At 38.3% G+C, this 27,818-nt stretch overlaps 1 protein-coding gene across 1 annotated transcript in view; it reads right to left on the reverse strand.

The window, feature by feature from the left end:
- Positions 1-2,052: 2,052 nt before the first annotated feature.
- Positions 2,053-27,818, reverse strand: part of OSBPL5 (oxysterol binding protein like 5) — a 165,725-nt gene continuing 139,959 nt past the window's right edge. Inside the window, exons 9-22 of the mRNA XM_058158241.1 lie at positions 22,156-22,372; positions 18,473-18,657; positions 16,493-16,574; positions 15,604-15,702; positions 15,413-15,509; positions 14,399-14,497; positions 13,347-13,444; positions 12,676-12,765; positions 10,525-10,661; positions 7,902-8,087; positions 6,107-6,245; positions 5,044-5,146; positions 4,667-4,769; positions 2,053-3,526 (exon numbers count right to left, since the gene is read on the reverse strand). Of these exons, the coding sequence (XP_058014224.1) occupies positions 3,394-3,526; positions 4,667-4,769; positions 5,044-5,146; positions 6,107-6,245; positions 7,902-8,087; positions 10,525-10,661; positions 12,676-12,765; positions 13,347-13,444; positions 14,399-14,497; positions 15,413-15,509; positions 15,604-15,702; positions 16,493-16,574; positions 18,473-18,657; positions 22,156-22,372 (1,768 nt within the window). The 3' untranslated portion in view covers positions 2,053-3,393. The remainder of the gene's footprint in view (positions 3,527-4,666; positions 4,770-5,043; positions 5,147-6,106; positions 6,246-7,901; positions 8,088-10,524; positions 10,662-12,675; positions 12,766-13,346; positions 13,445-14,398; positions 14,498-15,412; positions 15,510-15,603; positions 15,703-16,492; positions 16,575-18,472; positions 18,658-22,155; positions 22,373-27,818) is intronic.

Raw genomic sequence — 27,818 nt, forward strand, 5'->3', positions numbered from 1 at the left:
TGCCTAAACAGGGCATTGGACTAGAAGACCTCCAAGGTCCCTTCCAACTCTGTTATTCTATTTTATTCTATTCCTATTCCTGCTACTATTCTTACTACTACTACTACTATCAACGAAAACAGAAGCTTTGCCAGAAGTTTGGGTTCAAATGCAGCAAAAATTATTGGGAACTGGTTGTAACACTGGTTGAAACCCACCACTGATACATTTGTGCAAACCTCTCCCGGTCATGGCTGCTACCAGCTCCTCAGGTAGGACCAAGAATCCAAGAGAACCCCCAGATTGGGCACCAACTCTGAATGGGGCAGTGTAACTCAAGGTTAATGATGGAAAGTCACTGGATCCATGGGGGCTATAAAACCCACAACCACTCAGTCTTTTTAGCGTTAAGCACAGCCTCTAAGAGCTGGAAAATCACTGTTACATCATCACAAGGTGAAGATGTACCACTAAGTATCATCATCATACCGATGATACTTAATCTGGATAGCTTCACCCAGTATTGGGTGAATGAACAAAAGTATTGGGTGAATGAAGAAGTAGAATGAACAAAATAGACATATAAGATACAACATAAAAGTTGTTTGTGTCTATCTTGGCAATTCATCCATTCAGTCTCCCTCAATTCCAAATAGATTTTGGGAAGGAAAGTAAGAGGTGAGAAAGGATTTTTTGTGTAACTGTTGATACAATATTGGAAGATGGAAGCAAAAACTTGGATCTGACACTTAGCAGCAGCATTCATTTTTTTAAAACGTACATAGATCTGAACAATTGTCCCGACCAATAACTACTTATTCTCCGTTATAAACTTCCTTCAATAAAGTTAAGTTATAAACTTCCTTCAATAAAGTTAAGTTTTAACCTAGACCATCACATTCTATTTGCAGCACTTTTTTCAGTAGAGAAATCAACCTTTTCAAACACTATCCATTTCTGAAGGGGCTTATTCCTCAATTTACAACCATTGATTTAGTGCCATTCAAAGTTACAGTGACACTGAAAAAAGTGATTTAGTCCTCATGCTTACCACAATCCCATCCTTACATTCATGTGATGAAAATTGAGGCATTTGGTGACCAGCACGGCTTTACAATGGTTGCAACATTCCGGGACCATGTGATTCCCATTTCTGATCTTCCCAGCTGGCTTCTGACAAGTAAAGTCAATGGGGTAAGTGGGATTTCCTTAATGTCCATGTGAATCACTTAAAAAGTGTAGTGATTTGCTTAGCAAAAGTATCTCAGAAAATAATGGAAATTCTGTTTCCATCTGTGGTTGTAAATTGAATCTTACCTGTACAACATTCAATGAATCTAGCCTTTGTGGCTCATTCACAAAACCATAATTCAGCAGACTATGCATTAGTTTAGTGGATGACACTTGTTTCGTACATTGCAGCCTACAGGGTGTGGTTGCATCATGCAGTGGTGCCAAACTTGATGTCATTCTGATAGAACGGAATGCAAAGTATCTGTCTGGGGTGGATAGTTTGACCACAGTAGCATGCGACCCATAATTCTATTACTTGGAATAAAGCAGCCAAAAGTCACACAAACTTTAAAACTAATGGTAGGTTTCTTTTTTTAAAACCTGGACGGACTCTTTGTATACGGTAACATAGTTGCTAGAAAATAAAACTATTCAGAATGAGGAGTTGCATTCATTGCTAAATTCTACCGGTAGCAGGCAGCATCCATGTGATGTGCCCAGGATTTTCCATTTGATTTTAAAGTGTCTCAAAGTGTTGAGTAGAAGAACATAAAGACATGCTCCATGTACAATGATTCAGCCATACAAAGCTATAATGAAAATTATGTAATTTATTTCAATGTGTCAAGCACAAATTGTCCCCTAACACGGGAACATCACAAAGAACATAGTTAAAAATCTGGAAACATTTACATTGAAAGTTAGCCCAGACTGGCAACACCACTAAATATTTTAAGGCTGTATACATACATACATACAGATATATATATATATATATATATACTGCTATATATATATATAGCAGTACTTACCACTTGGAATTACTTCAGGCCAGAAAAGAAAAGCTTAGTACTGGCTGCATTTCTACATAAAATATTGCAAATCTTTTAAAAATGGTGTAAAAATAGGAAGACTATCAACAGATTCGGAGGATGCAGTGGCAAACCCTTACTATAAATGTACCTAAGTGCACACAAGATTTGAAGATGCCTTCAATCAGTCAGTCAGCCCTATGCAGGATAGTGGGATATTATGTAATACTGTACTAGCAATCATCTTTGATAGAAAATACAGGGAAGCCGAACAAATTGATTGCAGGTAATCACTTTAGAAATATGTAGAAGCAGTGATTTGCAACTGCTCTGGTATCTGTCTTGTGTGCCTCAATAGATTTTTAAAATGTCTCTGCGTGGCAAAAGGGAATCCTGGTGAATCCCAGTATCTTAGGGATTTTGTGACATACAAAATTACCTATAGACACAGTGCTTACATGCTCATCTCAAAATAATGATACAGTTCAGAGGCATTCTTTTCTATAACACTTATTATGTCTCAATCGTGTTTGTGTGTGCGTGTGCGCATGTATGTGACAGCTATCTTCTGTAGGCTGCAAAATCCAGATGAGTAGAGGTTTTCTGTATCTTGGCTGCTTTTCAGAAAAACATCTGGATTTTTGCAGCCCAAATTAAAAAAAATAAAACAAAAAACTGACACAGGCCTATTTGGCTCACTGACATAATTTAGGGCATCAGCTAATTGCACCTCCAAGGCCTCCAATTTTCTAAAAGTGGCAGGCTATAAGAAATTGCACATATTTGTGGAATGTGATGTGCTATTCGTAGGGATTTTAGATGTGACAGCACACACCAGAAGACCCAAGAAACTGTGCTGTCTATACCCATTGGCTGAATTTTCACATGGTTGCTTAATGTATGCAAATTAACTGATTCCAGAAGACATTTTAAAGGATGCTAAAATGTACTCCCTCAACAAGAGAAGAGATATAAAACAAGTCAGTGGGAACCATTTTACAAAAGAAGTAGATGCATACAGTGCTTCAAAGGATGTACCAATACTGGCTGGTAACGCTTAACTGCGTCAGAAAAATGACAAGACATAGAAAACAAAATTGCACAATTAAAGCTACATTTGGCTTTAGCATTAAGGCCCATACAGGTAAAGAGGTCCTTGTGAATGTACATGGAAAAGGCAATGACACTGATCGTAAGAACAAAACTATGCAGGTTCCCTGCCTAACCTCTCTCTCTGTCTCTCTCTCCTCTCTCTCTCCCTTCCACTCCTGGTTGTGTATTAAAGTGCTTGGTGTCTCAAAGGGCCCCTTGCAATTAAGTTTCCCCTTTTCTACAGCTCCTCACTTTTATTGCTGCCCAATGCAGTGTTTTATTTGAAGACATAATTAATGAAGAGCTGACAAGTTAGAAAGATGCAGAGCAGAAACCAACAGTGAGAGTCCACAAGATTTTGGGGTGAGCCCCTCCTGTAGAGGGATTCCTTGCTCAGCGCAGTGAGGTTTCTGGAAGAGAAAAAAAAATCAAGCCATTACTATTCAAATCACCAATGGTCACTGACAGATACAGATCCTGGACAAAAAGCAAAGCATCCATACTGAATTGAAGCCCAGACACAAACCTCCCCCCCCATTTTTAGAAAAAGGACCTATAATAATGTCACACCTTCAATGGTTGCTCTATTCAACAACTCTAATCTTTGTAGCAAAGTTGAATAGCCTGCCCCCTCCCCAAAGTGCTTCTAAAAGCACTCCGCTTCCATTTGAGTGGGGTTCATATAACATGCTCAGTCAACCTATGCTTTTTATGGTTCACAGGTTATATGAACCCTTGCCAGTGTGAATTACCATACTTTTTGGAGTATAAGACGCACCGGAGTGTAAGATGCACCTTAGTTTTTCGGGAGGAAGATAGGGGAAAAAAATTCTGCCTACCAGGTATTTATCTGGCTAGTCCCAGCACATTAGTTTGCTCGCTGGTTTTGAGGTTGGGGCTGGTTGGGGCTGTGCTTCTAAAGCACAGCTGATTGTCGGAGGGAGCAGCAATTAGAAAAGCAGGCAAAGCACGGAAGATCGCTTTGCTCATGTTGGGGCTGAAGAACAGCCCCAGTTTCAAAAGCACAGCTGATCCTCGGAGGGAGCTCCAGTGACTAAAGCAGGCAAAGCACCGAAGGGGTAAGAGAAGGCAGCAGCTGTTCCAGGTAGCTATTCTGGGCACCATGCGGGTTTACATTCGGAGTATAAGATGCACCCAAACTTTCTGCCTCTTTTAGGAGGGAAAAAAGTGTGTCTTATACTCCAAAAAATATGGTATAAACCACAGTTTAGGATTTTGTGCCAACTATTTTCATTCCTTGGGCACATAATGGAGTACCCGCTGTGAACATTTCTTTTGATATCTGCCAGGCTCTCTCTGCCTCACACAGTATTTTTCACTTGAATTATTTTTTAAAAATCCATAGATGGGCCATGGTGGGTAGCTATTGCCAGGGCTTTGCTTGAAACTGTCCAAAATACTCAAGGTAAAATGGTTTGTCCTTGGTTAAATCTACCTCGGCAGCCATTTTGCAAGTAAATGAGAACCTCCACAACTGATTTTTTTAAAAAAAACATACAAAGCATTGCATTCCTAATGAAATATCATACTTATGTATGTCCTGCTGGGCTCTCTGGAGTGATAAGACAGCAGTGTGAATTTCCTTCAAGTGGCTGGTTTCCTTCCCACATTGAGTACATGGGCTTCCAAGGCCTGTGTGAAATGATGAATTAGTGATAGGATTTCACAATGTGATTCGGAAAAAAGAAAGAAATCCGATACATTTTTCCTTTAAAAAAAATCCCTTCTCTGTAGAGCAGGGGTATCAAACTCTCGGCATCACGTTTTTGTCACATGACATAATGTGACTTTTTCCCCCTTCGCTAAAACGGGGGTGGGCATGGCCAGCGCATGACGCATCTGGCCTGTGGCCCGCGAGTTTGAAGATAAATCGGCAATATTACAAACTGCAAAATACAGTACTTGCCTTCATCATCTGAGAGTTCCTGCACAGACTCGGGCGTTGAACAGCTACTTTCAGTATTCTGGCTGTTGTTGGAGGGTTGATCACTGGCTTTGCGGTGTCGACTCTGAATGTAAAGAAATACCAAGCAGCTCATAAGATGCCACAGTAGAGACTTTAGGTATGCTATCGAATTTAAGAATTAGTGCACATTTGGACTAACTCTCTGCTACTGAAGATTGCTTGTCAAATTATGAGCTGAAATAAAAGTTTTCTTGATGGGCTGTTGAGATTTGCTACATTATGGCACTAGAAATCTACACTTGGGCAATTGATGCACTATAAGTGGAAGCTTGCAATAACATGTTAGAGCACAACCTGATTAAATGCCTAATATTTTAAAAAGGATTATAGCTAACCTTCCCTGCACAATACCCAGTTTCATTTTTCTTTCTTCCATTTTTGTTTTTCTAAGGTATCACTATTTGCAGATTATGAAATACTTTCTCTTTAAATTTTCTTTGTATTTCACCTTTTGTATCCACTCACCACCTTAAGCTGTACAAATCTTTTCCCAAATTATTCTAGTGAAGCTTCAAAGGTGTGGGGAGAATTTTTTCCCCATGTTTTAAAATCCTGCACATCAATCACTTATTATACTAACTGCCATTCTTCTTGCATTTATGTTGAGATTACGTTACTCCACAGTATTCCACATTTTTGCTTCAGAATGGACTCATGGTGAATTGGTTGTGGAATCACAATCTGATTTGGCTTTTCACCATTCTGGAAGCAGACTGGAGAAAAGTACCATATTTTTCACACTCTAAGACGCACCTGACCATAAGACAAACTTAGGTTTAGAGGAGGAAAACAGGCAATGACAAAGACAGAAGTGGCGGGGTTCAGCACTGCAAAAGGACCCCACTGCTGCGGCCCATATTTTTCATTCCATAAGATGCACAGACATTTCCATCCACTTTTGGGGGAGGGAAGAAGTGTGTCTTATGGAGCAAAAAATACGGTACTTTAATTTTCCAAACATTATGGAAAATGCAAACTGCCAGCAGAGCTAGTTACTAATTACCTTGTGTCGTGCAACTTGGTTACTGATGCACATGTTCTTGTGAGTTGACATTCTGTTGGGTAAGTGCCTCTGCATGGTTTGAAGTACGCCGTCCTTCTCATATTGGGCAATATCATTCAAAGGATCCCAAGGCCTTAAACTTTAACAAAAAGGAAGCTTATAAAAATCCATCAATTACAATCAGTAATACACATGCTCATTATTGAACTCATTTGGATCAGAAAAGATCACTTTAAACAAGATGAGTGATCTTTAGCGCATAAGACCATATAAAAAAATAAGTAACAATATTACTCAAAAAAGGCATCATTAAATACATGATTAATTGTAACTCAATAAGCAACAGCATAATATTAATTCAAATTTGTGGCGATCCAGTCATATCAATGTTATATAAATTAGGCACCTACAACAGAGGAAATGGTAAAAGCCACTGATCAATTATAAAGTATTATTGCAAGAGATGATAAATGCAGTATCTAAAAAGAACAAAATACTATTAATGGTTCATTGGAATGCAAAACTGAAGAAACAGTAGAATCTGCGATTACAATTTGAACTGGATAAACATAATCATGCAGGCGGTGGGTTAAAAATAGAATTTCTCATTTCTCTTGCCAACTCCAGCTTCAAACAATATAAATTCAGACTCTACAACTTAGTATTGTTAGATAAACAATATTGGAATTAAACTGACTACAGTTTACTCAACTTACGACCACAATTGAGCCCCAAATTTATTGTTAAGTGATACATTTGAAAAGCATTTTATGACTTTTCTTGCCACATTTGTTAAGTGAATCACTGCAGCGGTTAAATTAGTAACATGGTTGTTAAGTGATTCTGGTCTCCTAATTGAATTTATTTGTCAGACGGTCAAAAAAAGAGGATCACATGATCCAGGACACTGCAACTGTCATAAATGAAAGTCAGTTGTCAAGCATCCGAATGTAATTCACATGATCATGGGGATGCTACATAAGCATGAAAAACAGTCATAAGTCACTTTTTTCAGTGATGTTGTAACTTCGAACGGTCACAAAATGAAATGTTGTAGGTCGAGGACTCCCTATACATCATTAGGAAGTTATGATGGCAAAGTACCATCTAGTTATTCAGGATACTTCCAGGAACAAACTGTGGGGAATAAACCATGATTTATTCATGTTATAAATTTAGAGAATATGCTTCAAAGAGAAGATTTAATCTGAATGTAAATTACATGTAAGGAACAGATTCAAGCTAAAGACAACTGGAGAATCAATGGGATGATGTAACAGTCTATGAAAATTTAAGAAGACAGTTTCCCAAAGCGAGACACAAACATCTCAATCAAGAATATCACCACATAAAGGAACGAAAAAAAGAGATGTTTAAGAAAATCAGCAGAATCCTAAGCAAGTTCAGAGGTAGGATAGTACTACTCAAGATCAACGGCTATAAATCGTTTTATAGTAATTTCATTGTTACAGTTGGAGATTATAATGTGATGAGGAGTCTGCCTTTTTTTTGCCTTTCCTCACTATTCATAGCATGCCTCTGGCTTAGATATGTATATAAAATATACCTAGACAGGTGACTTTTAATCATCACATACTCTAACTCATGGCGTTTCAATATTTTTCAGATTGTAAAACTTGCTGATTTAACAAAAAAAAGGCATTTTGATCAAGAGACAAAAGGTCTAGTGATGGAAAACTGGCTGTATTCAAGTGAACCTTTTTTTGTTGTTGACGCAAGACTCCCACCAAATTCTTGAACATGGAACACAATTTGAAAATTAGAAGCCACTCACTCTTCGTATTTGTAGTGCCATTCGTTTGTGGTAGCATTGTGCCAGAAGAGCAAGGGCTTCCACTCTGTTCCGTTTTCCTTCCGTTCTCGCGCTACATGTCTCTGTTCCTCTTCCAACACAAACTTTTCTTGAGTGGCCTTGTGCTGGTCTCCTTTGCCGATTGCACTGGTTACATGCTGCCAGAGTCTGAAAACAGTCAACGATTAAGTTAGTCAGAAGGCCAGCATAGCCATACAGTTCAGTGGAAACGAAAAAGACCTGAAAACTTGGTTAGGTAATGTTATTGAACCTTCTGAAATGCCAAAGGACACATACAGGAAATCCTCAGTTAACAACTAATCATTCTGCAACTATACAAAGATAAAACAGGATTGAATGCATGGTATTTACAACTGGTTGCTATAGTTCCAGCCCAGCTATAGATTATAAAGATTATTATTATTATTATTTTATTATTTATTCAATTTTTATACCGCCCTTCTCCCGAAGGACTCAGGGCGGTGTACAGCCAAGATAAAACAAAACAATACAAAAATATGCAATTTAAAATACAAATTAAAAAACTTATTATAAAAGTGGCCTAAAAACTTTAAAAATATATAAAACTAAAAACCCCATTTAAAATTAGTTATAAATTTAAAACCAATAAAATTTAGGCCAGCCCCGCGCGAATAAATAGATGTGTTTTCAATTCGCGGCGGAAGGTCCGAAGGTCAGGTATTTGGCGTAAACCCGGGGGAAGTTCGTTCCAGATGGTGGGAGCCCCCACAGAGAAAGATCTTCCCCTGGGGGCCGCCAGCCGACATTGCTTGGCGGACGGCACCCTGAGAAGTCCCTCTCTGTGAGAGCGCACGGGTCGGTGGGAGGCATGAGGTAACAGCAGGCGGTCCCGTAAGTACCCAGGCCCTAAGCCATGGAGCGCTTTAAAGGTTGTAACCAAAACCTTAAAGTGCACCCGAAAGGCCACAGGCAGCCAGTGCAGTCTGCGCAGGAGCGGTGTTACACGGGAGCTACGCGGAGCTCCCTCTATCACCCGCAACAGCCATCTTTAGCCCTTCAAATGCTCATTCATGCTTTGGTCATCTTGTGCAATGCACCACATGTCTGTCTGCCCTTGAAAACCACTTTGAAGCTGTAGCTGACCCGGAACGTGGTGCCATGGGCAATTATGTGTTGCATTGGTTACCAGTTGGTTTCTAGGTGCAATTCAACTGTTAACAGAATAACAGAGTCGGACGGGATCTTGGAAGTCTTCTAGTCCAACACCCCGCCGCTCAGGCAGGTAACCCTATACCATTTCAGAAAAACAAGTGTCCAATCTCTTCTTAAAAACTTCCAGTGTTGGAGCATTCATAACTTCTGGAAGCAAGTTGTTCTACTGATTGTTCCAACTTCCAGGAAATTTCTCTTTAGTTCTAGGTTGCTTCTCTCCTTGATTAGTTTTCATCCATCGTTTTTTGTCCTGGTTTCAGGTGCTTTGGAGAATAACTTGACTCCCTCTTTTTTGTGGCAACCCCTGAGATATCGGAACACTACTAATCTGTCATCCCTAGTCCTTCTTTTCATTAAACTAGACATACCCAATTCCAGCAACCGTTCTTTGTAAGTTTTAGCCTCCAGTCCCCTAATCATCTTCGTTGCTCTTCTCTGCCCTCTTTTTCTAGAGTCTCAATATCTTTTTTACATGATAGTGACCAAAACTGGATGCAGCATTCCAAGTAATACTTTTTGGTGAACACCCGTAAATTATATAACTATTTCTATGGTATTGAAAATTGTTATCTAAAGCAGAGATCTCCAACCTTGGCAACTTTAAGATTTATGGACTTCAACTCCCAGAATTCCTCAGCAGAGCTGGCTGAGGAATTCTGGGAGTTGAAGTCCACAAATCTTGAAGTTGCCAAGGTTGGAGACCCCTGATCTAAAGGACCACCTGTCTTCTATGTCTGACCAACCTGTACAGTCAAGAGCTGACATGTTCCAGATCCCTTCCAGTGAACTTTGATGGGAGTTAGGAAGTGTACCTTCTTTATCACAGCATCTGCTCCTTGGTACATAATCTTTCCCTAGAGACATTGGCCTTCACCTTGACCGCACTTGAAAGAGCTCTGAAATCTTGGCTCTTTGCCTAGGCCTTGAGTTAGAGTGATAGGTCGGCTCTGTATGTTTTATTTGTTTTGAATGTGTTTTTCCTCCAGGTGTTTGGGTTTTTAAGAAGTATTTTAGGGTTGATTTTACTGTGTGCTGTCCAGAGTCACTATAATCTTAGGCAATCTTATACAATTAATAAAATAAATAATAAACATAACCTATTGATAAATGAAGGAATAATTCCATTTGTAATAAACCTAGCAGAAGGATTATGGTGCTACATATTAGTCAAATAAAAAAGGAAAGAATCTGTAACTATATGTGGCAAGGTTCAAAACATTTCCTCTGCACCAGGAGTAGAGAAACTACCACAAGTTTAATTTTTTCTGACTCATATTCAAAATACCAATTCATAATCTATCGGTAATATAATTAGACACAAATCAAATTTTATAAAACTACATTGCACAAAATGCAATCAAGGGTAGTCATATTCTGACATCACCCTCTTACATCAGACTGCCTAACTTACCTCTCAGATTCAAATTCTGTCTGCTCTTCAAACAAGACAATGTGACGTTTCAGTCTTTGCTTTCGGACTTCACTGGTTGGGTTCCAAAAAACATCTGTACTGCCGTTTTTCAGATCATTTATATATACTTCACCATCCTGAAAAAGACAAAAACAGCCAGTTTCAAACAAGCAGGAGATATCTTGAAACAGGATTTAAGAACTAAGGAAAAGAATTCCATTCTTCTCTATTGACAGAGAATTTTTTCCCTTATTTTTTCCTACATCATTATTTCCTTCACTGATGAATTATAAATGATTACATATTTGGGACGAGAGCCTATCTTATATTATTTTGATAAATCTCAGATACTTGGTGATATCTGGGTTATTCATTACAAAAAAACGTAGCAACAGCAATTCACGGAGTCCCAGTAACCCATCCAAAAGCTGCAATTGGCCCAGAATCCAGCAGCTTGAACTATTATAGGCATACCTTCGGATGCTCCAATTACACCTTTGCTTCATATACAGTAGTGGCTCCCAATAGGCTTCTCGGTGCAATTGAAGGTATGGTTACAGGTAGTCCTTGACTTACAACAATTCGCTTAGTGACCATTCAAAGTTACAATGGCACTAAAAAGTGACTTATGACAGCTTTTTATATTTATGATTGCTGCAGCATCCCCATGTGTGATTTAAATTCAGATGCTTGACAACTGGTTCATATTTATGACAGTTGCAGTATCCCATGGTCATGTGATCTCCTTTTGTGACTATCTGCCAAGCAGTCAACGAGGAAACCAGATTCACTTAACAACTGAGTTACTAATTTAACACTTGCAGTGATTCGCTTAACAAATGTAGCAAGAAAAGTCAAAAGTCATAAAAAGGGACAAAACTCACCTAACATAGCAAGCTAAATTTTGGGCTCACTTGTGGTCCAATACAGGTGGTTGAGGACTATAAGGCTTTCATGGCCTGGACCTCAATTAGTGGTGGGTTGCTACTGGTTCGGGCGAACTGGTAGCTGCGTCAGCGGGAAGCTCCACCCACCTGCCTGTCTCTGTGCATGCGCAGAAGCGTTATGAGCACATGCACGCCCACGAGTGAACTGGTAGCGATGGGATTTGAAACCCACTACTGGCCTCAATGTTTGAGGGAATGCCATTTTCTGATTTTCTCTATGCATTGCATCAGACAGGCAGAAGAGGCATGCTCTAGGTTTTATCAGTTAAATGTATAACCTGGCAAGCATGTCTGCTCTGCCCTTTAGAACATTCATTTTCTCAAAAATAGATTAGCCTAAACACTGCTGACCTTCCACAAAGACACAAAGACTCAGTTCTTCTCTCAAGGTGAGAGGTCAGGAAGTGCTGAATCCGTGAGTTGTACGAATGTGTTGTTTGAACAGGTGGCTGGTTTTTTCTTTGCTTTTTGAAATGTTCTATTTTTTTAAAGTTTGTAGATTGCTCTGATATTTTGTTTTGTTGCCCTTCTTAAGGTGAGTGGGCAGTCATTCATAGTGGGCATAAATATTATTAGTGGTAGCTATAGTTCTTATGCCTGTCAGAATGAAAGGAAAGCAAATGGTAGGGGCATTACCATTTCAAAGACAATCTATAGTCTGTTAACTCCAGGCAAAGCCCTCCAATTTAGGATTCATCACATGAAAGTTATACTATGCTTCGGAAGCTGAAGTGTTCAAGATTTGTGCTGACCTTCCAGGAAGCATGTGAATTACTACAACTGACTCCCATGCTGGATTTTGGTTGATGTTCATTTATTACATTGAAACCAAAAGTTAAGATTTCAGAATTTGGGCTAGCAAAGACAAAGAGCACAGATAGATCTACACCTATACAGCTGTTTGATGTAATTTTATTCCACTTGTTTTTAACATAACATAACAACAGAGTTGGAAGGGACCTTGGAGGCCTTCTAGTCCAACCCCCTGCCCAGGCAGGAAACCCTACACCATCTCAGTCAGATGGTTATCCAACATTTTCTTAAAAATTTCCAGTGTTGGAGCTTTCTTTTCTTTTAAACTGAACTTTTCTTTTAAACTGAGTTCTCTTCTTGGAAGCATCATGGAACACAGCATTCCAATGGCAGCTCTTCAATTCGTATATGCATTTTAAAACTGTCATTAAAGAATATTATGATTTCTTACCCAGTGTCCATCAAGACTTGCCAGCACTTCTTCTCCTGATTTAATCTTCCCTGAAATTTGATTAATGCTTGTGCTGCCACCAAAAAATGGCTAAGGAATGTAAAGGGAAGAAAAAACGATTTCAGTCCAGAAAGAGTGATTAAGTTGGCCAAAAACACAAATGTGTTTAGATAGGTAACTAAAATATAACTTCTCTAGAATTCCAGGGAAAATTAAGTCTATATTGTTCCTGATACCAAAAATATAGATCAAACAGACAAACGTTTCAGCTAGTGACATGAAGTACTAATTTGATTATTTTAGTATGCACTTCAATGACCAGTCAAATTTTATCTGCATACTGGTTGGAGAACACCAAATGTGCACCAACCATGGGACACCCTTGAGTGTCTATTCATATTCCATAATGAATTTAAGGCCCATTACTGGTAGTCAAAGAGACTCTTGGGGGTAATTGTAATTATTAGTAGACTATACAAAGGCATAAAAATGAAAACATCCACATAATTACAATAAAACAATAAAACCCTAAATAAAAAACAAAATCAACATTATTATTGAGAAAGCATTGGGATGATTTTTAAAACTAGCCCTGTGAAATTCACATAAGGAGATAAAATTGGAACTGGAATGTTGGAGACAAGCTGAAAATGGAACAGAGTGTCCAATACCTTTAATTTGAATTCCAGTTCTGCCCGATAATTGCTTTTTTCACAATCAATAGTAACTTTTCCTCCAAGCTCCATTGTCATGGTACCATACAGAATTCCTAGAAACAGGAAAAAAGATTACAACTATTAACAGAGTATCAATTATGCAAAGACTACACACATCAATCTATAAAGGCAGCCCTGTTCATTCATTATGACTTACACGAAAGAAAAATGTAAAAATCCTGATTTAATTAAAAAAATTGGGTTGCAGTAAAATAAAACTTGGTCCTGTTGTTCAGCACATTCAAGCAAAGCATAAACACAAAGCATGCTACCACTTATATAGCAGGAACAGGCAGAAAGTTTATCTCCTTCAGTCTGTAGAATGCAGGATAATTTCAGATCCCTCAACCCATCATTGCTACACTCCTTTCTTTTTGGGAGTGGTTTTCTTGATATCACAAAGCAAGAAATGTTCAATGCAAATTCAATCCTTGCTGCCTCTATGGCTCAATATGTATTTTTTGATGGCAGCCTGGCATTGTCGTAAATAAACTTCGGGTATCTTAATTTGTATACCGTAACCAATTCTTTGGAAATAGCATATTTACAACTTGATGTTAAATTTCCCAATTTGTACAAACTCAATTGCACTGCATTTGGACATGTATAAGTAAATCCCCAAACTACTGTGTTTTTAAAATAATTTTGTAGAATACATTTTAAGAGATGCAATTTCCATCCTAAAAGAATATTAAGGCATGGAAGCTATCTTCTTTTGCACAGTCTTGATGAGTGCATCACATTATTCCAAAGAATTCAGATTTCTTTTTACCATTTTTGCAATTAAGCATAGCTGGTAGGCACCAAGGATTTGCATTGTATAGGTGTTTTTAAAAACAAAAAATAAAATAAAATACAAGACTCCTACCTCATCCTAATTTCCTATGTACTATAGCTAGAAAATCTCAATGGGGATCTTTTTAAGGAAGAAAATGGAATCCAAGACAGGAAAGGACATAGCACATACAATCTCCCCCCGCCCCTCCAAAATCCCAGCAATGTCCCACCTTTACAGTGTGCATACGGCATTGTAATGACATACTCTTCCCCAGAACTTAGAAATGTGAGTTTAGCTTCGCCATCCAATAATGCCGAAAGTGAATTACCTGTAGAAAGAGATGAATACAAATGGCATGACTGTCCCTCTTAAAATTCGACAAGGGAAACAAGAGATACAATTTATCTAGATTCAGAAAAAACAACTTTTTGAAATGATACAATATACCTATTTTTTTGTTATTTTCTTTTAAGGGATGTGTGAGAAGTAACTCTCAATATTTTTTCCTCTAAGAACAAATTGCAATATGTCTATGTACACAAAAGAACCTCTACATGTTCTTTTAGCAAGATGCTTTATTCTTACATACACTGGCATCAAAGTTGATTTTGGCTTTGAAAAAAGGCAAACCGTGTTATCATAATTCTATCATTTCATAATTCTTCTCCAGCTTCATTCACATTTAATGCTAGCCAGGATTTCTTTTCAATTATGATTTGAGGAACAAGTTGAAATGGCTTAGTTCAGGGGTGAAATGCTCCCGGTTCAGACCGGATCATCCAATCCGGTCGTGATGGTGGCGGGTGGTTCGGAGAACCGGTAGCAAAAATCCCTGCCCCAACCCTGCTCAGCTGAGCCGCATGATCATCAGAGTTTTTTTTTACTTTTAAAAACATTTTTTCCTCGGCTGAAAAAATGCTTTTAAAAGTTAAAAAAAAGCCTCTGATGATCACGCATTTAAAAAGCATTTTTAAAAGCATTTTTCTACAACCTTTTCGGCCGAAGAGGTTGTAGAAAAAATGCTTTTAAAAGTAAAAAAAAAAAAGAGTTGGCCCACCCAGTCACATTACACCACCACCACCAAGCCACACCCATAGAACTGGTAGTAACAAATTTTACATTTCACCACTGGCCTAGTTGCCCTAAGAGGCCGGTTATATGTCACATTAAGTCAAAATCAAGCAAATCACATGGTGGTTTACCAATATGCATGAACTAGATCTCTGTCTGTCTGATGTCTTACCATAAAATTTTGATTTGGCTAGAATGCTGCCAGTAATACAAAACCCATCCTTCCTATTACTGACATGAAAGGCCGATACTGGAGGATGATGAGAAACCTGCAATGGAAGGCAATAAAGTAAAAAAAATCATGTACAAAGTTTTGCTATATTAGCTAAATAATGCTGGTATAGAAGGAAGCCTCAGCTTTACCTGTTCTGCTATGTAAAATGTGTGACTGTTTGTCTGTGGATGAAACCAACAGCAACGAAAAGTCTCTCCCAAAATGGGATTGTATGGCTTTTTTATTCCCTGGAAGACAGGAATTTAATAACATTAGAGCCACAGTTTATTTCCCCAAATAAATGTACTGAAATAGGTTTCCGAACATGCTACTGATAGGAATGAAAATCATTCATACAGTTTCATAAGAAAAGCTCATGAGGTAAGCTGGTCTGAGAGAGAGCATGAGGATCAAATACTAAGTGGAGATAAGAATTGAGTGTCACTGGTCTTGGCTATCACTAGGCAATTTAACTGCAGCTGTATACAAATTCTGCATTCTAATCCCCTTGGAAACATATTTTTAATTCAGATAGTAGTGCAGATCTTCCTTCTAGGAAGATAAGAAGTTGTTTTCTATCAGTCTTTCTAAGACAAAACTGATAGCAGCTCTCTCAAGGCTTTCCGACACATATTTTCCAAATTCATGTAAGGATAAACCACACATAATTATTTATTTTCTATTTAAAAGGCATGTGCTCCAACTCTGAGCTATCCTTTCACCTCACCATCTAAGGTCACTTATTCTAATACAAGATTTGTTGCTTATGGCCAAAATGGATTTAGGGCTATGAGATAAGATGCAACCTGAAAGCACCATGCACATTCAAGGCCACTTCACACATTTAGCATACCCTTTTATTTTTACTTAGTTGTGATTTAAATATTCCAATGTCATTTTTATAAGGCCTAAACCCAGGTCTTGAATAAGTAGACATTTTTTTAAAGGATAACTCTACAAGAATAAAACTCTAAAATGTTTAAATCCAGTGGAATTCCTGATGTAAATGTACAGGAACACTGTACTATACTGCCATACCTTTGGCTTTTTATAAAAGCCTGATAGATACCATCTCAAGACTTGCTTGATTCGACAGTATGGATCTTCTTCAAGAGCAGCTCTGCAGGAAGAATTAAAATGACCATTTCAGCTGTTATTTCTTCATATTATTTTCATTTTTTAAAAAAAATATTAAATTTATAGAGTTGCTTGATTATGAGATGGATGGCATATAAATGTAATAGATAAATGAAAATTATCATGAAGTCACGCAAAGTTGCAGAACAAAATAAAACAAAATATGAAAAGAGCAAAATATGGCAAATTTCAACTGCCTCTTTCAAATATTCACAGTGACAAGTTAAGAGATGTGAGCGATCACATTTTCAATGCACAACTACAGAATTCACAGAGGAGTTCTTAGATAGTAAATGTTTCAATGTCCGGATACCTCTGAATTTCTGAGATTTGATTAGTTCCATCATTAGATAAGAAAGACCGTGGATCGAACCATAGCCCATTTATCCCAGTATTTTGAAACTAATCCATTTTTCTTTTTTGCAGATTTTTTTTTGAGTTCTACAAAAAAGAACATGTATAAATGTTGTCTCTCACATTTGTAAGAGATTTGATAACAGGAATATTTAGATATTTTATTCATTTTCCTCTTAAAATAATTAAGTATTTAAAAAATATAGAAAAAGAAAATGTGAATGTTCGCTCTGTTCCTTATAAGCCTGTCCACTTATTTTGTACATTAAACTATTAGTTTAGATGATGCTTCATTTTATGCAAGAAAATTTGCTCCATAATTTGTGCATATATTATTCTTTACATCCTATACAATAACCATGTTAATAACATAAATAACAACATTGAATATTTTTATTATTTGATGAAGATCTTTCCAGATTGACAAATCTTGAAAGATATTAGCATTTTCATATGAGATTTTGAAAGATTTCATGGAAATCTCAGGAGATGTAATGATCTCATGAACTATTATCAGTTTATTTTTTTAAGAAATTATTCTTTGGAACGTTTCAGAAATTCGATGATACCACTATATAATAAGGTTGTTATCTTGGTTGAGAAAGAAGTTGGCTATGGGGGTTTGCAATAAATGCATATTTGGATCTAAAATAAGGTTATAGCTATTATTTTCATTATTTTATTTATTATACATGCATTTTCTATTTACTAACTGACTTGGCATTTTGGTCTTGAATAGAAGTCTTTGATAGGTTTACTGTATTTTTAACTGCTGACTTTTGATACTGTATTTACAAGACTAAATTGTTATTTACTTGTTAATGTTAACCCCTTTTTCTTCTTTTCCTTTTAAAACAAGAAATAGAATACAAATAGTTGATCTTGTGTTTTACTGAAGGAAAGAATCACTATGTCCAAAATATTTCAGAATTTATATTTCTCCATGCTGTTTTTAATGTGTCACAAATCTGAATATATTTCACTGTAGCAATGGATGTGCAATTAAGTGATTCAATAAGACTGAACATATTTCCCCCTTTTCCCATTACATTTCCCATTGTTCTCATAATAAACCATTTTTGTCTAAAGATCACCAGGACACATAGCTGGCATAGTTTAATTCCTATGTAAGAGACATCTATTAAATATACAAATACCCCAGTTGTAGCCATTTCTTGTTCAGTCGCTGAATTGTGTCCAACTCTTTGGAAACCCCATGGACCACAGCATGCTAGGCTCCCCTCTCCTCCACTGTATCCAGGAGGCTGCCCAAATCCATGGTCAGTGAGTTGATGACACTATCTAACCATCTCATCTACTATGATCCCCATTCTCCTTTTGCCTTCAATCTTTCCCAACATCAGCCTTTTCCAATGAGTTCGCCCTTCTCAATTGGAGGCCAAACTACGTGAGCTTCAGCTTCAGTATCTGTCCTTCCAAAGAACAGTCAGGGTTTATTTCCTTTAGGAGTTCTAGCCACATAGGTACTCTTACACATCATTTCATAGACGTTTTCCAGCTACTTACTGGGAAAGTAGATCAGCATGGTAGTAATAATCAGAAAGTTTGTTGAGGAAGGAGCGTGGCTCTAGGATAAAAGTGGGCAAAACCACACGGGATAAATCCATGCCTGGCCGTAGCTGCTTCAGAAGAATCCACATCAAACTTTTATTTTCGTCAGACACAGTCTCTGTTTGAGAGCATTCACCTGTCTGATGAGGAAAATCTTTAGTTAAGATTGAAGCTTTGTTAAAGAGAAAGCAAGAAATTAAAAGAGACAATTTAGCATCAGTCGAATATGTTCCCTTCCTGATCTCATATCACTACTGAATAAGAATTCATCAAAGTGGAAGAGTTAGCATCCTTGAAAGATGCCTTCTGTATTATGACATCAGCTCGTAATATAATGTTATCCTTTGTTTATGTGAATTCTTGAATATTCTGCTAACATTTCGATTCATAGATCGGCAATCTTGCCTGGGCAGGTTTGCTGTGAGAATCCAGAAATTGATTCTAAGGGGCTGAACATATAGTGGTAGTCCTTGACCTATGACCACAATGCACCTGGAATTTTGGTCATAAGTTGTTGCAATTGAGGCACGTCATCAAGCTTAATTTTATGACTATTTTTATGAATCATCACAGTCACGTGAAATATTTAGATGTTAAGCAAACCACATTATAATTAAGTGAATCCAGAATATTCGGTGGGCACTTTTTTGCCATTTTCTTCCACAAACTGACAAAAAACACTGTGAATTGTGGTCACATGACCATGGAATGGTATAACCAGTTATAAATGGCAGTTGGTTGCCAACTGCCCGAAATGCAATCATGTGGGGGGGGTTTTGGGGGGGGGCAAGAGCAGTCTTAACTTCTAGGATGGGCCCTAGGTAGCTTTTTTGAAGTCCATCATAACTATGAACGTTTGGTAAGTGAATGATCTGCAGTTGAGAACTACCTATAACCTAGAATAAGTTATGCAAATCCAAGCATCCTTCACGTAGGATGCTTTTTTTTAACACCAGCCATAAAACTCAACAGAAACATACATTATTGAGAACAGAGTCCAACATTCGTAATAAAAGTGAATTTTTAGAGCAAGAAGATTTGCTAGAAACGGTAACTGTTATTTTATTTACACAAAGTGCTACAACCAGCTGTGACAACAGGACAGTTACAGGCAAAGTCCTTGCTATGGAAAACTTCCAAGACATGTCCCTAATCTAGTGCCTTCCATAGAGTTGGACTTCAGTCAGGTGTTAAGAACTGCTAGACCATTGCTGGGCTACAGATTATGGGATCTGGAATTTATTATATCTAAAGGGATCACATTGTAGAAGAAGGCTCTTCTTCTACTTTTTTTTTTGTTTTTTTGCAAAAAAAGGTGAAGTTTGGATCTAAGCCTGCTTCTAGGAATCATACAGCTTCAAGCAGCCAGCCTGACTGGAACAAGCCTGCACATCTCTTGCACCAATAGGTGCATCTTGATCTGCAAAGTGCCTGTTGTGGTCCTCCGGCAGTGAGGAGGCTGGGGAGGAACATGGGCCAGTCTTGGAGTCTGCGGAAGGCTCAGACAAGGGCTTTGCATCAGAGGCAGAGAAAGAGCCATTTGGGAGGTATTTGCTGCCTCCGTAGCCTTCAGAGTTGGACCTCAGTGAGGCAGAGGAACAGGGGGAGCCTGTTCCCAATGCGCATGCGCAGAGCTGCCAGAAGGCAATAAAGGAGTAGGGCTTGGAGATGATTGGCCCCTCCCATAAGACTTAAAAGAGGAGCAAAGGCACATGGGCCTTTGCAGGAAGCAACGTTGTTAATTCTGTTCAGTTTAAAGCCTGAAGCTCTGTTTGATTCTGGACTCCGTGTGGCTTTGCGAATTAAGTCTTTGGCAGCATGTCAAGGGAGATAAAGGTGGCTGATTATCAGCCTTATCCTCACGGACTCTTTACAACTATTTGGAACTCATCTGTGAATGAACAGAATTCACAGTTGTTGAAATAAAAGAGGTTTTTGGGACTACTCACGTGTTTTACTGACTCAGGGAAGCCTAGGTCAGAACAGTGCCACTCCCTGAGCAAATTCATTGCAGGTATTTAAGCAGTGTGCCATGCACCAAACAGCAGAACTTAGTTTGATAAAAGGAAACATGTCTGTAGTGAGGAATGAAGTCTTTCTTTCTCTTATTGATTTTGATTGTTTACCATCCATCTTGATCAGCCAAAGATAATGAAAATTTCAGACACAGATGCCTGTAACATTGCTATAAACTATAGTGCAAATTGATAACTGCCAGAACTTACACCAACTGCATTTGCATTTTTATTGAACCATACATCTTGGTATTCCATACCAACACACACATGCACATCTAAATGGCGTGTAAAATCAAATCCTTTTTGTACAAAAGAAGACTTTTAAGATAAATATGTGCCTATTTTTCCCACTCTAATATGTCACTACTCCATCAATTTAACAGAATTGTTACCACCTAGGTTAATCTGTATACGAGTGATAAAGAAGTCAACTATCTAATTCAAATACCAGAAGCTTAAACTTGTAGAGGAAGGCATACATATTTATATATTTTAATATTCTTTAATGAATTCTTCTTAAAACTTTATTCAGGACAGGTATGATTGCCATAGATACATATCTAAAAAATTAGATTTTTAAGAAAACTGGGATTATATTTTCTCAAAGGAAGTGAAAGAGTACAAGTAGTCCTCAACTTACAACCATTGGTTTAGTGACCATTCAAAAGTTACAACTGCACTGAAAAAAAGTGACTTATGACCATTGCAGTTACTCCATGGTCATGTGATCAAAATTTGTATGCTTGGCACCTGACATGCATTTATGATGGTTGCGGTGTCCCACATCACATTTTGTAGCCCTCTGACAAGCAGTCAATGAGGAAGCAAGGTTCAGTTAACAACCGTTACTAACTTAACAACTGCAGTGATTCACTTAACAACTGTAGCAAGAAACTCATAAAATGGGGCAAAACTCACTTAACAACTGTCTTGCTTAGCAGCAGAAATTTTGGGCTCAATTGTGGTTGTAAGTCAAGGACTACTTGTAGTTTCCCTGCTCTTTTTCATCACTGTCTGGGGAAATAAGTTGATGCTATTATTTAAATTAGTCTATGCTCCCTGCAGACCTTCATTGCCTCGTTCTGTTCTCCAAGTTCAACATCGCATTTCCTCTCCAAGTGAAGTCCCATTCTCTCTCCAAGCCAGCGTCTAAATCGTGCTATTTTAAGGAGGAGTGGTGTCTGCTGTTCTGTAAGCCACTGTTCTATTCCTTGGTTGAGCGAGTGTGTGCAGATTGCCGACGAGGCATGGTGTGAGTGAAGATGCGCTGACTGAAGGTACACTGGTGGGGGAGACTTATTCCCATTGACTTTGCTTGTTTGAAGTCAGCAGGGAAGGTTGGAAATCACAATCACATAACTGTGGGATGCTGCAACTATTGCAAGTATAAGACATTTGTGCCCAGATTATGATCATGTGGCTGCAGGGTGCTGGGATGGCCAAAACTTTGAGAAATGGTCATAACCACCACTCAATCAGCAGCATCGTAAGTTTAAACAATAGCTGAATTAGAGGTCATGAACTCATGACTACCTGTAACAATTTTTCTGTTGCAAGAGAATGCATTAATGGCAAGCACAAGGCAAACAATGTGAGTAGGTAAATTAAATAAGTAATTACCTCTCCAAATTCTTCATAGTTCTGTTCTAGGTAGGTCGTCCCTTTCTTTTCCTGAGACAACTCTCCATGGATTTCAGATTGATCACTCTCACTCTCATTTGTCTTCCGACTATTCTCATGCAATTCATTTTCAGACTCTTCTAGGTTATCTCGTTCAGATTTGTCTGAAAAAGCATCGTTCTCCAAGTGATGGTTTTCCAGAGCTGAATCATTAAGACTGAAACAAATAGATGGTTATACTGTTTTAATTTCAAAACATTTGGAACCTCTGAAAACAGAAGGTTTATTCAGTCGGGAAGTGGGACTGAGCATTACAGCAAATATTCCCTGGAGAAAATTCCTTGAGAAAAATCTGGCTAAGGATGCCTTATATTTTGGTTAATACCACAAAGTTGTTCCTCCATCCCATCCCTCTTGGGCATTAGTCCTTAACCAAAACTAGGAGCGGAATTTCAGTCACTAAGCAAGATGGATGGTGGGTTGTTCCTGGTTCTGTCCAGTTCGATAAAACCGGTAGTAAAATTGGTGGGAGGCCCCGCCCATCCGCCCGGATTTCATAAATGATCTGAGCATGCACAGAAGCTTCTGTGCATGTGCAGATGCGCGCTCCCCCGTTATGAACCGGTAGTAAAGGTAAGTAGAACCAGTGGTGAAATCTGAATCGGTTTACTACTGGTTTGCTGGCTGCACATGTGCATGCAGCGCGCATGCGCAGTACGCACCACGCACCAAATGTGAGATGCGTGCGTGCAGTGCACGCCAAAAGGGGGCATGTGGTAAGTAGAACAGCGCGCGGGGGGGGGGTGTTCAGCTGTGGCGCGTGATCTTTTTTTTTTTTACTTTTAAAAGCATTGTTTTTAAAAGTTAAAAAAAAGGCTCCGAGGATTGCGCGGCTTAGCTGGGATTGTCAGAGCCTTTTTTAAAAAGCTTTTAAAAGCCTTTTTTAAAACCTATTCTGCTGAATAGGTTGTAAAAAAATGCTTTTAAAAGTAAAAACAAAGGCTCTGACGATCACGTGGCTCAGCTGGGCATGGCATGGGGGGGGGGAAGGGAATTTTGCTACCGGTTCTCTGAACCACCCACCACTATCGCTACCGGATCGGCTAATCCAGTCCGAACCGGGAACATTTCACCCAAGTAGAACCCACCCCTGAATGTTATGTGAGTCACACCCAATATTATGAACTTTTTTTTGCTGTGATTGTTAAATTGAATCACTACAGTTATTGAGCAAATCTGGCTCCTCCCTTGACTTTGCCTGCTGGAAGTTGGCTGGGAACATCACAAATGGTGATCACTTGAGCCTAAGATCCTGCAACCATTATAAATACGTTATCTACTCAAAAGATCAGGAACCAAAGCCACTCTCATTTGAGAATCTGGGCTGTAGTGAAATTTAGTAAATGGTGGCACATGGAAATAAATAAAGTACCATAAAACAAAACGGAACAAGGACCATTTGTGAATGTGAAGCTAAATATAAACCTTTCTTTTAGTAACCATCTATAGCTGACCCTTCTTTTCCTCGTTGCCATCTCCCTCTTGCTGGACTAGCCCTGCTCTGTACTCAAGCTTGATCAGACCATTTGATACCAACATCCAAGCATAAAGAACAGAAAATTGTGAATGCTGGTTACCCCATTATTTAACTCCACTGTTTGCTAAGCCAAAGCCACAAATGAAAAATGGAAAAAGGTTAATCACTCCTGAAAACATGCAATTGGCAAGATTGCTGTCATAAAAGCCTCCCGAGTCTGAAAGGCTTTGCTATGAAGGTTTACAGTCACACACTGATCAAATATAGTGACTTTTGACTTTAAGCCAAGCTATATATTTACAGTAGTTCAATGGACCTACTTCTATTTATATTAGCTGAGTTGGCCTTTACTTTTGAAGCCTCTCAGAAAAGAATTACAGTGAATAATGGCTTTGCATATTTATAGATGGACACTCCTAACATTTTCCAGCCAAAAATTATTGCATCTTTCTTTCTTAATGGATTCTCTCTAGTCAGAAAAAGAAATAATGGTGGGAAACTTTGTTTCATCACCTAACATAAAATCTCATGAATAAACATAGAATATATGCACCTTAAAACATTGACTAGGAGCAGTTTAGAATCTATTCTTTTTTTTAAAAAAAATAGCAATGTATTTCAATAATAAAAATCAAGTGTAGTAGGATTATCTCTGTGTCAAAACCATACAAACTACAGTTTAAGAAAAAGTGGAATATTTATGGGGATCATAGGATTCCCATAAATATCCAGGTCATAGACTGATTTACTGTTTTCTGGACATGCAATCAAGATTTTAAAAAATTCCTACACTTTTAACTTTTTTAAAGAACACATTTTTCATGATAATACTGTGCCAAGTAACAATACATGGAGAAAATAATAGAGAAGGAATACTGATTCCAACATGCAGGATATGGTAAGCTTCATTTTCTTAATTATACAGTATGCATCTCATTTAAGATAATATGCCAAATCATCGTCTCTCAGCTTTTCCTAAGATGTAAGAAAATAACACCTGAGTTTCTCAACTTCTAGATTGATTCCCACATGAGTTACATGAAAATCCATGGTAAATCTGCATGCTATGCTGAGTAGCAAATTTACATAGGTCGTACTTCAAGTCTGCTTTCAGAAGCTGGCAGAACAACTTCTGAAATCCAATCCTACTTTATTTGTCTCTAGGACTATTGATAGATTTCATAACCAATATTAAGAGTGGAACTGCATACTTCTTAGCTCTTAACTCAAGCTATTAATCATTAAAAGGAAAAGTGCTTGCCATTTCCTTCAACATATTTACATTTCTTTCATCTGCAAAAGATGGTTGATGACTGATTCTTTAGGCTCAGAGAAATCTTCTTTGCATCTCACAATAAAGAAAAACTGCTATAATTGGAATAGAACGACAGAGAAAAAATAAAATCTTTATCCAGATCCTCCTTAATTATTATAGCTATACAATATGTTGCCAGAATTTGAAGGAAGCATCTCTCAGAATATGAACACAACACAGAATATATAGGCACACCCCCTATTTCAGAAGACTGTCTCCATGGTAATCTATTGACCAAACATAATTATTTTGGAACTTCCACTTGCTTGCTGTGGTCCACCGGCAGCCTGCAGAGCTGGCAGCAGAGTCGGACAGTGAGGAGGCTGGGGAGGAACATAGGCCAGTCCTGGAGTCTGGGGAAGGCTCGGACGAGGGCTCTATGTCAGAGGCAGAGATGGGTCCAGGGCCAACTGGGAATTATGTGCTGACTCTGGAGCCTCCAGAGTCTGACGTCAATGAGGCAGAGGAACAGAGGGAGCTTGTTCCCAGTGCATGCATGCACAGAGCTGCCAGAAGGCAAGAACAGTTAAGACAAAAGGGGTGACTTGGGAGTAAGGCTTGGAGATATTGGCCCCTCCCATAAGACATAAAGGTGGAGCAAAGGGACATGAACAACTTTGTTCGTTCTGGTTGGTTTAAACTCTGAAGCTCCGTTTTGACTTTGTGCTCTGTGTGGCCTTGCAAAGCTAATTGCCAATTAGGTCTTTGGCAGCGTGTCAAGGGAGATAAAGGTGGGTGCTTATCAGCCTTATCCCAAAGGACTGTGGCAGACTTCTGTTGGACTTTTTGCAAACTATTTGTGGCTCATTACAGGCTGTGAATGAACAGAATTCACCACAGTTGAAATAAAAAGAGGATTTTTTGGACTAATCATGTGCTTTTTACTATCTCAGGAAGCCTAGGTCAGAACACTGCTTTGAAATATGGAGCTGGTGACTGCCTAATCGTCAGATAGACATTAACAACCAAAAACTTCACTAAAGGAAAACAGATGAATTCCCCAAAGTGTGTAGTATATGTGTTAATATAGATAATAATATAATAGGAGTGGGGAAGCCCTCTTTGTGGGCATGCACACTGGCTAGCTGCTATCTTCCAGGTTCCATTGCGCACATGCGCGCCGGACAGCTGGTTAGGCATGCATGCGCACTGGCCAGCTGCTCTCTTCCGGGTTCCGGTGCTTCAGCGTGCTCCAGTTTCGGCACTCATTGCCAAGAAGGTTAACCATCACTGATCTAGTACCTTATGATAGATTATGAAATAAGGTAATTTAGAATCATAAAATAGATGTAATAAGGCATAATCCAAAATATGAAATCAAAACGCTGTGGAAAGTATCCCTTTATTAGCTGGCAGCAGGAGTCTTCATCAATAGGAAACTTTCATTATTAGGGAAATATTCAAACCCCATTTGGACTGGACGCTATATATGTGTGCAATAATAACAAGCAGAGAAGGGATGCATTAATCTCCATTTCTCAGTCAAAACAGTGTCTTAACTGAGTGAAAGTAATCAGCCAGCACAGAAGTGCAATAAACACCAGGAGGAGCAAAATGATTCAACAATGAACAACTGATTCTTTAAAGCATCATGTCTGTGACTCTTCCCTTCAAGACTTGTTTAAATAATCTGAAAAAGCATTAAGTGTAATTAAGTGACCTAATAATGAGATCATGTCAGCTTAATTAGCTTACTTTCTTAAGGAGACGTTATTTAACTGGAGGATTTATCGCAGCACGCTACCTTAACTGATACATCTAGAATGGTTAGACATTCTGGAAGATCAGATGTCTGAACATTCACTTTCTGGATTATACTGAGAAGGTTTATTTGAATGCTGCAGATGCATAGCTAGATCAGACCAAAGAGGTCAGCATCCAAAGCGGACAAGCAAGTTACTTCAGATAACCCAGAAAAAGGAGAAAAAAGCAAAAGCAATTCTCTACTGTCATTCCTCAATCACTAAGATTCAGAAGAAAGCTGCTTTTGAATGTGGTGCTATTTTAGATGGGAAGCCTTAGCCTCTCCTAATTTATTCTGAAATGTTTTTATAGCCATTTAAGTGAGATCTGGGCATTCTATGGCCCATGAGCCATATCCGGCCCTTTGGCTATTTTGTGCAGCCTATGGCAATGGCCATGGTGGTGGTGGCGGCAGAGGCAGCCCTATTAGTTTGGCCCTCCAAACAGTCCCAGTTTTCTGTGTGACCATGGGGAAAATTAATTGCCCGATCTAAACAAATGGCCATTATCAATTCTTGCTAGCATGGGCAATGCAGACCTGGGAAATGGTAGATGAATACACAAACAAGAACTCATTCCAAAGCAGAAAGTGGATGGTATGTTCTAAGATTATTACAGACAATACAAAAAATATAACAAAGCATATTGTTTACATGATCATACATTTCGTTCTAGTGCCAGAAGCAATTTTATTAGTGGAAGAAACTAAATAGATTCTATCTATTTCCATCTATTTGTCATATATGACAAATATATGAATTCTTTGCTAGAAGTATCACTTTTGATTATACACGCATAACATTTAGGTGCAACTTGCTAAAAATTTCCCAATAGAAAATTCTGGAAATTTATAATATGGAGAAGTGCGATGCAGCTGACTTCTCTGCCCCAAGTCTAACCTATTTATCCTTTCATTTTTCTTTTTCACAAGGAAAAAAATCACTCTACTATAGTTTGACCAACTAGACAAGAGATAATAGTAGATTGATGAGAGGAAAAAAACCCACTTCCATGTAGGAAGCATTTCCAACTTCAGAATATATACAGTTGAAAGAAGTTCATTCTTAC

This window comes from Ahaetulla prasina, chromosome 1 (assembly GCF_028640845.1).
Source record: "Ahaetulla prasina isolate Xishuangbanna chromosome 1, ASM2864084v1, whole genome shotgun sequence".
Taxonomy (NCBI): domain Eukaryota; kingdom Metazoa; phylum Chordata; class Lepidosauria; order Squamata; family Colubridae; genus Ahaetulla; species Ahaetulla prasina.